Source organism: Cervus elaphus, chromosome 30 (genome assembly GCF_910594005.1).
Source record: "Cervus elaphus chromosome 30, mCerEla1.1, whole genome shotgun sequence".
NCBI classification, from domain to species: Eukaryota; Metazoa; Chordata; class Mammalia; order Artiodactyla; family Cervidae; genus Cervus; species Cervus elaphus.
Genome location: NC_057844.1, coordinates 71,442,006 through 71,455,290, shown reverse-complemented (window position 1 = coordinate 71,455,290; position 13,285 = coordinate 71,442,006). Strand labels below are relative to the sequence as shown.

The 13,285-nt window shown below is 39.3% G+C and overlaps 1 protein-coding gene across 6 annotated transcripts in view; it reads left to right on the top strand.

Moving 5' to 3' along the window:
• LOC122686751 (ATP-binding cassette sub-family C member 4-like) overlaps positions 1–13,285 on the top strand; it is a 2,082,459-nt gene that overhangs the window by 663,515 nt on the left and 1,405,659 nt on the right. Inside the window, exons 15-19 of one of the 6 annotated variants that reach the window (XM_043891993.1) lie at positions 802–1,014; positions 2,358–2,498; positions 3,498–3,535; positions 3,927–4,021; positions 6,128–6,274. The exons of 4 other annotated variants lie outside the window; for them this stretch is intronic. In XM_043891993.1, coding sequence (XP_043747928.1) covers positions 802–1,014; positions 2,358–2,498; positions 3,498–3,535; positions 3,927–4,021; positions 6,128–6,274 — 634 coding nt within the window. The remainder of the gene's footprint in view (positions 1–801; positions 1,015–2,357; positions 2,499–3,497; positions 3,536–3,926; positions 4,022–6,127; positions 6,275–13,285) is intronic. One more of the 6 variants, XM_043891985.1, reaches the window with a different exon arrangement.

Genomic DNA, 13,285 nt, shown 5'->3' with positions numbered 1-13,285 from the left:
TGGTTGGTTGTGATTGTGATTGTAGTTGTGATTGTGATTGTTCTTAAATTTGTCTGCTTGTTTGTTTTCCTTAGATCTGGAAGCATCATCTCTTAGGTTTTGGTTTGCTGGCATGGGCTGTCAAGGTTTTAGAGCCATCTTGTGGCTTCCTTAAGTACTTTAACAGGTGGAATATTGAATTTTCAATTGGGAACTTCCTGCATTTGTTGGGAAGTGGTAAAAACCATGAAGACAAAGTTCATGGGTTCTCTGTCCAGGGCTGGTTCCTACATGTCTTGTCCCAGCCGGGTACATGATACTATGATAATGGTCAGTGAAGATTTGATGAGAGACCATTACCTATGGAGATGTGCTTGTAGCCACCTGTGTCAGTCTTAAGTTTCTTTCCTGGAATATCTTCCCCAATTAACTGGTTGTTTGTTTAAAATTCTGCTTGTCACATGACACTTCTCTCAGTTTCCATGTTGTCTAAAAATATTGTCCTGATACTTCTACCATCATCTGTACTTTTAGCTTCCCTAAGTTCCCATGGTACTTATGTCAATGGTCTCCATTTTTAACACATGATCACATATTTCTTTCACATCTGTCAACACCTAGTATAGTGTCTGGCAGAGAACATAATGCTCAGTTCTGTGTCAAGTTGATCTGAACTAGATTTGTCCACCAGAATTCCAGAACTAAGAATCCATTTTCTTAGGAACATCATAATTTAAGACTGGTTAATTTTTCTTGATTAGTATGTAGTTTAGATTAATATTATCAAATCAAAATATATTTCTCTCAAATTCTTTATTTTAGGGCAAGATTATACAAAGGGGGAACTTTTTTGAGTTTCCAAAATCTGGGTTAGATTTTGAAGATATTGTTTTAAAGAAGGAGAATGAGGAGGCTGAACCATCTCCAGGTCCACGAACTCCCAGTCTGAGGATTCAGACCTCCTCTGAGTCTTCAGTTCCATCTCAGCAGTCTTCCAGACCCACCTTGAAAGATGCTGCTCCTGAGGACCAAGATGTGAGTTTCTCATCCTGCAACATGCTTGGGTCTGTCTGCTTTTGGTGGCCTCACAAACCTTCAGTCTGCTTCACTCACAACATCTTTGTCCCAAAGTAGAGCCCAAGTTTCCAAAGCCTTATTGCATGGAACTGGTAGAATTAAAAGAATATGATGGGAGCAGGCCTGCTTCGGATTCCCCTTTGGCTGTAGAAAGGAGAATCTTATGGAGACCAGGAGTCTCTGGTATAAATTCTATATATTCCCAGGCATATGTGGTTCACACTGGTATGAGAGCTATTCAGTTTCCCGTAATTGCATCCTACTTGATCTGGTGGCTCCCACCTTCCCTTATGCATCCAAGAGGCTTAATCTGAAGACCCCCTTAGGCAAAGTCCTGCTATGGGCACATTAATTCAGCTACTTTTCCTGTATGTTGGAATGTTCTTGCACTGCATGTGACTGATGGTAGTAGTTTGCCTTATTGTCAGATGGTTTGTGATAGGCCAGAGGTAGCCTGTGCAAAGGACCTGACACACAGCAGATACTTTGGAGTTAGTTCCTATCTTCCTTTCTTACCCTTCAGGACTGAGAACCACCTCTTATCCACTTTGAATCCCAGTGGCCAGCACAGGGCTGGCTCCTGTGACTCTATAATGCATTTTATGTCCTCCAGACAGAAATACATAAATGCAGTAGATCTCCCTTAAAAACATACACAAATATTCCTTGATATCCAAACTCAGGAGCCTGGATGGTTCAGATTAGTTCCTCACATTGCACTGTGAGGGATTCTATGGGAATCACTCTCTGAAATTCAGGAACCATGTAGATTTTTATCATATGCTGTCCTCTTGCTGTCCAAACACTCATTACTCCAACTCACCCTGTGAACTGAGTTTACTGTTTGGGGCTAGTATTTAGAGCCCCAAGTATGTTTTATCTTCCTGTCATTGAGTGACACAAGTCATCTAGAGGGATACATTAGCTCCATGTCATTATATGTATTGTTTTAGGGCAAGCTTCTGCATTCATACTTGAGTCAGATGTGTTGTGCTTGTACTGAGTCATGGTTGACTTTAAGCAAAGCCACCCAACAGGGAATAGCCTCATGCAAATGATGTTCCCTTATTTCTAATAGATTCCTAGGCATGGGATGACTGGATCTAAGGTTAAATGCATATGTGGTTTGCTTGGATATTCCCACACCCCTCTCAGTAGGAGATGGACCATCTTGCACTCCTACAAGTATATGAGATGTGTTTGTTTCCTCACAGTTTTGTAGCAGAGGGCATTGTTGAACTCTTAAAATTTGGGGTTCATTGTTTAAAATTTCATCTCTTACTGCCATTTTTCCCTCCCAGGCTGAAAATATACAGGTTGCATCACCACTGGAGGAACGATCGGCGGGAAAAGTTAGTTTTAAGACCTACAAGAATTACTTCACATCTGGTGCTCATTGGTTTATCATCCTTTTCCTTATTCTAGTAAACGTCGCAGCTCAGGTAAATAGGACATGTGTTTGGTTTGTGCCCACAGATTGATATCTACCTACTATTTATACTGTATTTATTTTATAATTATTTTTTAACACATGTATTAAGAGATTTATCTAAAATTGATTCATGATGTTCTGGGATCTAGCTGGGTGAATGTGAAATCAGAAAGGCAGACCTGCAGGCTGGAACCTCAGGCAGGAACTGACTCTGCTCTCTTGAGGCAAAATTGCTTCCTCCTCCAGGAAGCCTCAGGATTTGCTCTTAAGGCCTCCATCTGACAGGATGAGGCTACCACAGCGATGAAGGTAATATTCTCTACTGAAGTTCTGATGATGGATGTGAACCACATCCACAGCCTACCTTCTCACAGCAACATCTAGACAAGTGTTTGGTTGGATTACTGAAGACTGGCCTGGCCAAGCTGCCCAGAAAGCTGATCATCACAGTTCCTGTCAAGCTTTTTTCCTTCCAAAAATCCCAGCAAAAATGTTATCCCTTCAAAAAATAATTTACACTATTATTATTATTATATTTTGCAGTCCACTTGGATTTGCATTGAAATGCATTATCTATAGGGGGCATAATAAGTGAGGCTTACTGGTGTCACATGTATATGATAGATTCTAGGGGAAAAGGGATATCTTTTCGAGATACTGGGCTTCCCTGGCGGTAAAGAATCCACCTGCAATGTGGAAGGCCTGGGTTAGGTGCCTGGGTTGTGAAAATCCCTTGTAGAAGGGAATGGCTACCCACTCCAGTATTCTGGCCTGGAGAATCCCATGGGCTGTATGGGGCAGCAAAAAGTCGGACATGACTGAGAGACTTTCACTTTCGAGACATTGAAATGTAGCATGGCCTCCCCTGACCTGTGATCATCTGGGGTGTGGGGCTTGGCACAGACCTGAGGCAGAAGGACTGCCTCTGTGTTCTGGAGCCTTTATACCCCCAGCAGGGTGTGAGGGCTCAGTGATGTCAATATATGAGTGACTGTGTTTCCTGCTCCAGGTTGCCTATGTCCTGCAGGATTGGTGGCTTGCAGACTGGTGAGTGATTCCTGGTCTGACCCAAAGTGCTGTGAAATCTACACGAAGCCTCACTTTCCCTGAGTCAGGAGGGGTGGGGGTCTTGTTCAGCCTCCTCTTCTGACCCTCGGGTAGTTTCCCTGAAGAAAAAGTAAAGTTCCTCCTGGTGGTGTGTGACCTTCCCATGATCTCTCCCTGTGTCTGACCCTCAGCAGCTTCCTCATAGATGATTTTAAGAACTGAAATTTGAAATTCAAATTGAAATTTTGTAAGGTAGACAGACACAGGGCCCTGTAATTGGAGAACCATTTTCTAGCATAAAACACATCTCCTAAATCAAGATTAATTTTTTTTTTTTTGGTTATTTATCTTAATTCTATCTACAGCATGATTTTTCTTCTCTGTTCCATAGGGCAAATGGACAGAGTAGTCTCTATGCCTTAGCATATGGAAAAGGAAAAGTAATTGTGATGCTTGATCCTGTCTGGTACCTTACGGTTTATTCAGGTAAAGTTGAGTCATCTGGTTTATTATATGAGAGTCTGAGGTGCTTACAATGAGCCTGTGTGAGCAACTAGGGCTTCCAGGAGTAATTCAGTAATGTCTCAACAGATTAATAAGAGACTGAGTCGCATTTTCTCTGTGAATTAATTAGAATGATTATTTTTAATATCTACTTGAAGAAACAGGTTGAATGAAGACATAATTTGCTCTGTACTGGATTTTGGAAGCTAAACCAGGGTTGCAAGTTTGGAAAATCAACCACTGGAAATACACGGCTATTATCCATTCTAATAGGTTGCTTTAGCTAAATCTTATATCATTATATGAATAGGCAAGGGGGTTAGAAACAGATCCCCACCCTGTGGTTCAGATCATTCCAATTCTATCTGAATAAACCCTGGCTTTTATTGAACTTGGATGAAATCCTCTGGCAGCAAGGACTCCTCCAAATAATAAATATTATTCCCTCACAGGTGTGTAAACTCCTCTTTGCCACACTGCTCATCTCTCGGGCTTCAATAATTACCAAGAGAGAGGTTAAGCAGGGAAAAATGCAGTGTCTAGGAATCAGGATTCCTTCTCTTTCTTACCTGGAGATCATATTGTTATTGTATCTGCAACTGTGTAATTATTTTGCATCTGGCTTGCCAGACTGATACAGCTCTCTGCTTTCACAGGAATGTTTAGAAAATATGTAGCTTTCCATACATTTTAAAGGGAATTCTCATCTAATATATTAAATATTCTACAGGAAGCCCTTACACAAACTTTCTGCAAAGGAAGAGTGTGTTATCTTTTTAAGAACCCACTCACTGAAATTTGGTGTTTATTACATTGATCACTTGCTAAGAAACTTAATCCATTCATTGTTTACCTTTCAAATGGCAGACTATGGGGACTTAAAGGAAGAACTAAAGGATTCTGTTACACATTCATAGACTATGTTGGGCTAATGCAAATGTCTGTTGATTGAATTTAGGAATTTGAGCAACCTTCAGTGTTGGAATAACAGTGATGTGCTAGCTGAAGGGAGAAAAAGGTATACTTGGTGGAATATTTATTACAGAAGGTTTTTCCACTCTTTTTACCATTGTGAGTTCAGGAAATGTTAGGAGGGCTATTTTAATTTCTGTGTGCATAGTAGGTACTCATTTATGTCATTAATAAAATATATAAGTGATTATATTCATCTCCAAAAGTTTCATGTTTCTGTATAACAATTAGTGAGAGATTAATTGCTTGTTTAGATTAATTATCATGTGTTAAAATAAATTTGTATTTTCTTACAGTTAAATTATTTAAGGACTTTTCTGATTGCAACTTATTATGGTAATATTTTCATACTCTAAAGCAACTTGAGCATGGAAGTTGCTACTTTACATAGCAAATTTTGATATAAATTTACCATTTACAAGGAAATAGTAAATCATTTCTCCTATTTCCTGTTGTATGCTGGTATCAAAGCATTCCTCAAATTTAGATTATGTTGTAAATTTAGACATGTTGTTAATACTGAGATTTGAAATATGGAGAAAGGAAGATCAACTACTTTTTATAACTTTTGTTCTTCAAAGTTTTTTATTAGAACTTGTAATTGAACTAAGAAAGCCTGAAATTGTGGTTTATACTTTTTTCCCCATATGATTTTTATTTAATGAGAGGAACATAGTGATTATTTTATTCTTCTTTATAAATGTATCTTGTAAATTATTAAACTTGCATAGAATCCATTATTTATATAAATTTATTCTATAGTCTGAGCTTCCCTGGTAGCTTAAATGGTATAGAACCTGCATGCAATGTGGTAGACCCAGGTTTGGTCCCTGGGTTGGGAAGATTCCCCTGGAGAAGGGAATGACTTCCCATTGTAGTATTCTTGTCTGGAGAATTCCACGGACAGGGTTGTAGTCCAGGGGGTCACAGAGTCGGAAAACAACTGAGTGACTAACACTTTCACTTTTTTTCATTCTATATTTTATATATAAATTTATATATAAACTATATTTATGGAATGAAATGCATAATATCTTTATAATCTGCCCGACATGATTTAGCATCTTTGAAGAAAAGGCAAAGATCTTTGTACTAAGTTATTTATCTTTATTTCAGTTCTATCTGTAGGTACTGTCCTTTCTGGCATCACAAGATCTCTGTTGACATTCTACATTCTTGTTAATTCTTCACAAACTTTGCACAACAAAATGTTGGAGTCCATTTTGAGAGTTCCAGTATTGTTCTTCGATAGAAATCCAACAGGTAAGTCAGACACCAGGTTTCTCAGTAAATATGTCTTATTATTATACTTAATGCCTGATTATGTTTGATATTTGAAAATAAATGAGATGCTTGGAAGAAAATCACTGTGCATTTGATCTATTTCCTACAAAAAGCTTTTCTGATGTTTTTCTCCTGCCAGAGAAAACCTGAATATAAAAGCTTATAAGCTTTTATTCCAATTTATGTGGAAAGATAAATAAATGTTCACTTTTAGAATGATTTAGGAATCTCTTGGTTGTGTTGGCATATGAAGCACCCTGTATTCCAGACAAACATGTTTCAGTATTGTTTGCTAAAATGTTGACTGTGTTACGTAGTGTTAAGGTAGGTTGTCTCCTAGGAAGGAGCTTCTTACAATGAATCTCTTCAAGATACAGGCTGTGTGTTTCTTTTTTTCATTTCCTGTGCATTTCTGGGATCACAAAGCTCTAGCATGTACCCATACTATGAGGTTTACCTAAAATGGTAATGAAAGCTTAATTACATACAAGATTATTGAAATGAAAACCTCCTCTATGATGAAATTAACTCTGTAGTTTACAGTGGACGTTGGTGACATGTAAGAGGTTCTGTGGTACCTAGCAGGCGCAACTTCAGGAGCAAGTATCTTGATATGAGTGTCCCTGGAGGTTTCCCAGTGGTTGCTTCCTTCACCCTGAGGCCTTTGACCTTTCTTGCTTATAAAGGTAGAAGTTGACCTCGGTTCCTTCGAAGAATTGGTTCAACAGCAGACATGTTGTATTATGCTTGTGCTGAGGCCCAGGGAGGCTTTGTTTTCACAGGTGATGATTGACATATCTGTCAAGGCAGAGAGGTGGGCTGGAGGGAGGACAGGATTAGCCTTGGCCTGGCCATCAACTAGCCATGTGACCAAGGGCAAAGCAGGTGGACACTATTGGGCAGGTGAATCTCAAGGCAGGATATTATCTATCTTGCTTTAAAAGTGTGGACTCTGGAGCCAATTGCCTGGGCTCAATCCTTGTGCTTGTTACTAAGAGTAATAGCTAGTTATATAATAGTTATATTAATACTCATGTGCTAGTTGTTTTATTATTCTGTTTCAGTTTTCTTATCTCTGAAATGGGGGTGCTACTGACAGTTATCAATATCTTGACTGTGTTAGAAATGAGCAGGTTAATACATTCACAATGCTTAGCACACTGGCAGTGTCTAATGAGCCTTAGTGACAATGACAACATGGTATCTGGGAACTACCTCTCCTATGAAAACAGGAATAACTGCTTCCCTTCCTGTCTCACAAACTGTTGTGAGGATTAAATAAGACTGTTCAGGGCAGCATCTTGTGTAGATTTCTTCAGCACATGCTGTTTAGTCCAGGCACCGTGTGGAGCACAGGATGGTAAACAGCAGAGGCGCACACAGATCTCGTGTTATTATGAAGCCAGAGTGAGGAAGTGATTGGAGGAGTCAGTGCTATTACTGCTGTGAATTACTCTACTTGCCTGTTAATGTGAAAACTATAGTCATAATTTGAGAGCATCAAGTGGAACTGGACTTCTATTATCACAGCCTCTGAATGCTCATGACCACAGTTAACGAGGCAATTCATGTTCAAGACCTGTAGGCTTCTCTAGATGCTGATGCATTTATTACTCAAGGATTTGGGACTCAGTTTAAATCTTTTAGGTTCCTAATCTTAGAGCAGCTGGCACACTATCTTGCCTTCCTCTGCTGTGAGTCTTAGCAGGACTTCATTCTTTCATAAAATTTGGAGCCCAAATAAGCACTGCAAAGGTAGGCCTCATTTGCCCAAAAGGCTTAGAGGCCATCAATTATTTACTTTTTTAGTGGTAGATTACATTGAACTCTTTCCTAGAATTTATTTTCAAAAGTAGAATTCATAATAGGTTATTCATGGTTAGCTTTGTTTCTGGTGTGTGATAACATGAAGAGAAAACAACATATACTGATTCTTTGGAAGCTGTAGTTCACAGAATTAGACCATCTAAGCTTCCAAGTTCTGTTATCAATCAAAGGAATAAAACTGTCAAACACCTAACCTTTTCCTGGGGTTTAGTTGTGCATTGAAGACTAATTGTAGCAATTATGTGGGTTTAATATTTAATATGTGATAAATTACAGACTCTTAAAAGGAGGAATTAGAATTATGTATAAATTATAGACTCTTAAGGGGAGGAAACGATCCATTTTAAAACATTAGTAAACATTTAAAAGGGGCTTTCCTGGTGGCTCAGTAAATAATCCACTTGCAATGCAGGAGCCACAGGAGATAGAAGTTTGATCCTTGGATTGGGAAGATTCCCTGGAGAATGGAATGGCAACCCACTCCAGTATTCGTGTTTGGAGAATCCCATGGACAGAGAAGCCTGGTAGGCTACAGTCCATAGAGTCACAAAGAGTCAGACACATCTGAAGTGACTTAGCATGCATACAGACATTTAAAAACTATTATTGGACAGGGAGTTGGGATGCAGCTGGAGATGTTAGATGTCCCAGTTCTGCTGGAACACAGCTTTGGAAGAGCTGTGCCAGCAACTTCATTACGCTTCTCCTCATGTTCTAAGGTAAGAAGAGGGGCCCTTTCCAATCAGCAAGCATTTATTGGTTGTCTACTTGTTGTCAGTTGTGGTCCCAATTTTGGGACAAAAAGACTGTCTTTGCTAACTTAAATAATTTTCGACGATGGATTGTTTGTTCAAAACATTTTTGTCAGTATTCTTTTATTCTGTACTGAAAGATGCAGATTCAGATTTTAATACAGTTTTCAATTAGAGATCTTGATTCACAGATCAACAGAGACACAGAGACACAACAACTCACACACTTACATGTATAAATATATCTTCTTCATAATCAGTTATGTAAGGGTTGCCCTTGATTTCAGAAAATTTCCGAAAACTGTTTTCCTGGAATTTTAAGACAGATTGTTTTTGAAATAAAATCACAACAGTGGGATTGAGAGGAATTTAGGGAATAAAGTAAGTGATTCTTTATTTAAGATCATTATCTCTAAGCTTATAGCAAACTCATCCTGATTTGTAATCAGATTCCTAATGATACTGAAATGTACCCCTGACCATCTGGGACTGTGTGGATGCTGAGGCTCATCTCTGAGACTATGTTAGGGAAAGAAAAGGGAAGCCAGCACTTCAGTGTTGTCCTCTATAAACATCTACACGCTCTTCTCTGGGATTTTTAGAAGTGTGTGATACAAATGCTTTGAAGGGCTCCCCAGAGGGCTTAGTGGTAAAGAATCTCCCTGCGAAGGCAAGGAGATGTGGGTTTGATCTCTGGGTCAGAAAGTTCTCCTGGAGAAGGAAATGGCAACCCACTTCAGTATTCTTGCCTGGGAAATCCCATGGACAGAGGAGCCTGGTGGGCTACAGTCTATGGGGGTAGCAAAGAGTTGGACATGACTTAGCAACTAAACAACAACAATGAATGTTTTGACAATAGGTCAAACCACAATCACAGAAAACTTACCAAATGATCACATGGATCACAGCCTTCTTAACTCAGTGGAACTATAAGCCATGCTGTGCAAGGCCACCCAAAACGGACAGGTCATGGTGGAGAGTTCTTAGCAAATGTGGTCCAGTGGAGAAGGAAATGGCAAATCACTTCAGTATTCTTGCCTTGAGAACCCCATGGACAGTATGGAAAGGCAAAAAGGTATGACACCAAAAGATGAGCCCCCAGGTCAGTAGGTTTCCATTATGCTACTGGGGAAGAGCAGAGAAATAGCTCCAGAAAGACCAAAGAGACTGGGCTAAAGCGGGAATATCACCCACTTGTGGATGTGTCTGGTGGTGAATGTAAATTCTGATGCTGTAAAGAACAATACTGTTTAGGAACCTGGAATGCTGGGTTCATGAATCAAGGTAAATTGGATGTGGTCAAGCAGGAGATGGCAAGAGTGAACATCAATATCTTATGAATCAGTGAACTAAAATGGGCAGGAATGGACAATGACCATTAATTCAGATGACCATTTTATCTACTACTGTGGGTGACAATTCCTTAAAAGAAATGGATTAGCCCTCATAGTCAACAAAAGAGTCCAGAATGCAGTACTTGGGTGCAGTCTCAAAAATGACAAAATGATCTCAGTTCATTTCCAAAGCAAACCATTCAACATCACAGTAATCCATATCTATGTCCACAACCACTAATGCCAAAGAAGCTGAAGTCAAACAGTTCTATGATGACCTACAAGACCTTCTAGAACTAACACCAAAAAAAGATATCCTTTTCATCATAGGGGATTGGGATGCAAAATAGGAAGTTGAGAGATACCTGGAGTAAAGGCAAGTTTGGCCTTGGAGTACAAAATGAAGCAGGGCAAAGGCTAATAGAATTTTGCCAAGAAAACACATGATCATAACAAACACCCTCTTTCAACAACACAAGAGATGATTCTACACATGGACATCATCAGATGGTCAATACTGAAATTAGATTGATTATATTCTTGGCAGTGAAGATGGAGTAGCTCTATAGAGTCAGCATAAACAAGACCTGTAGCTGACTGTGGCTCAGATCATGAGTTCCTTATTGCAAAATTCAGACTTCAGTTGAAGACAGTGGGGAAAACCACTAAGCCATTCAGTTATGACCTAAATAAAATTCTTTATCATTCTACAGTTGAAGTGATGAATAGATTCAAGGGATTAGCTCTGATAGAGTGCCTGATGGACTATGGATGGAGATTTGCAACATTGTACAAGATGCAGTGACCAAGACCATCCCCAAGAAAAAAGTAATGTACCAAGGCAAAATGGCTGTCTGAGGAGGCCTTACAAATAGCTGAGAAAAGAAGAGAAGTGAAAAGCAAATGAGAAAGGGAAGGATATACCCAACTGAATGCAGAGTTCCAGAGAATAGCAAGGAGAGATAAAGCCTTCTTAAGTGAACAGTGCAAAGAAATAGGGGAAAACAATAGAATGGGAAAGACTGGAGACCTCTTTGAGAAAATTATAGATATCAAGGGACGATTTCATGCAAAGATGGGCACAATAGAAGACAGGAAAAGCAATGACCTAACAGAAGCAGAAGAGATAAAGAAGAGGTGGCAAGAATACACAGAAGAACTGTACAAAAAAGGTCTTAATAAAACAGATAACCACAATGGTGTGATCACTCACTTAGAGCCAGATATCCTGGATTGTGAAGTCAAGTGAGCCTTGGGAAGCATTGCTATGGACAAAGCTACTGGAGATGATGGAATTCCAGCTGAGCTGTTTCAAATCCTAAAAGACGATGCTGTTAAAGTGTTTCACTCAATATGTCAGCAAAATTCAGAAACTCAGCAATGGTCACAGGACAGGGAAAGGTCAGCTTTCATTCCAGCCCCAAAGCAGGGCAATGTCAAAGAATGTTCAAACACCATACAACTGTGCTCATTTCACATGCTAGCAAGGTAATGCTCAAATCCTTCAAGCTAAGCTTCAATAGTATGTGAACCAAGAAGTAAGACTAAGAAGCCACAAAACAAAATCCACAGCCTGTTTTTTATTTTTCTTCTTTTGCTTTTATTTTTTGTTTTCATCGAGGCTTAGCTTCATTCTTGAGCTCATTTTAATTTAGCTTCACAGGTATAGCTTAATTTTGCATAGAAGCACTGAACATCTTTACTTTTTGTTTGAATATGATACCTCTAAAGTTTAGCACAGAAGCCTATTGTGTAATTAAAGAAGGTGGGCAATTTTATGAAATTAGTTCTATTTACACGGAACATTGAAATTATTCCAGAGAAGTGGATATACTTCTTAGGAATAACAGGAACCTACTATTTTTCAGAAAATAGTATATAACTGCTATAACTGGTCAAATGGAGAGCTTCTATGTATTCACCTTTTTCAAATAGCATGAAAAATGATACCTTTCACACATAAAAGTTGAAGTTGACCTAAGGAAATTTTAGATTATCAGGCCTTCACATTTTATTCATGGGATATTTTTAGAGACATTTTGTGCATTGTTCACTCCAGTTCAGTTCAGTTCAGTTCAATTCAGTCGCTCAGTCATGACCAACTCTTTGCAACCCCATGAACCGCAGCACGCCAGGCCTCCTGGTCCATCACCAACTCCTGGAATTTACCTAAACTCATGTCCATTGAGTCGGTGATACCATACAACCATCTCATCCTCTATCATCCCCTTCTCCTCCTGACCTCAATCTTTCCCAGAATCAGGGTCTTTTCAAATGAGTCAGCTCTTCTCATCAGGTGGCCAAAGTATTGCAGTTTCAGCTTCAACATCAGTCCTTCCAATGAAAACCCAGGACTGATCTCCTTTAGGATGGACTGGTTGGATCTCCTTGCAGGCCAAGGGACTCTCAAGAGTCTTTTCCAACACCATAGTTTAAAACCATCAATTCTTTGGCACTCAGCTTTTTTCACCATTCAACTCTCATATCCGTGCATGACCACTGGAAAAACCATAGCTTTAACTAGACAGACCTTTGCTGGCAAAGTAATGTCTCTGCTTTTTAATATGCTGTCTAGGTTGGTCATAACTTTCCTTCCAAGGAATAAGTGTCTTTTAATTTCATGGCTGCAATCACCGTCTGCAGTGATTTTGAAGCCCCCAAAAATAAAGTCAGCCACTGTTTCCACTGTTTCCCCATCTATTTGCCATGAAGTGATGGGACCAGATGCCATGGTCTTAGTTTTCTAAGTGTTGAGCATTAAGCCAACTTTTTCACTCTCCTCTTTCACTTTCATCAAGAGGCTCTTTAGTTCTTCTTCACTTTCTGCCATAAGGGTGGTGTCATTTGCATATCTGAGGTTATTGATATTTCTCCCAGCAATCTTGATTCCAGCATGTGCTTCTTCCAGCCCAGCATTTCTCATGATGTACTCTGCATGTAAGTTAAATAAGCAGGGTGACAATATACAGCCTTGATATATTCCTTCTGCTATTTGGAACCAGTGTGTTGTTCCATGTCCAGTTCTAACTGTTGCTCCAGTTAATTCCAGGCAATTCTTCTGCATTTCTACCAGGTAG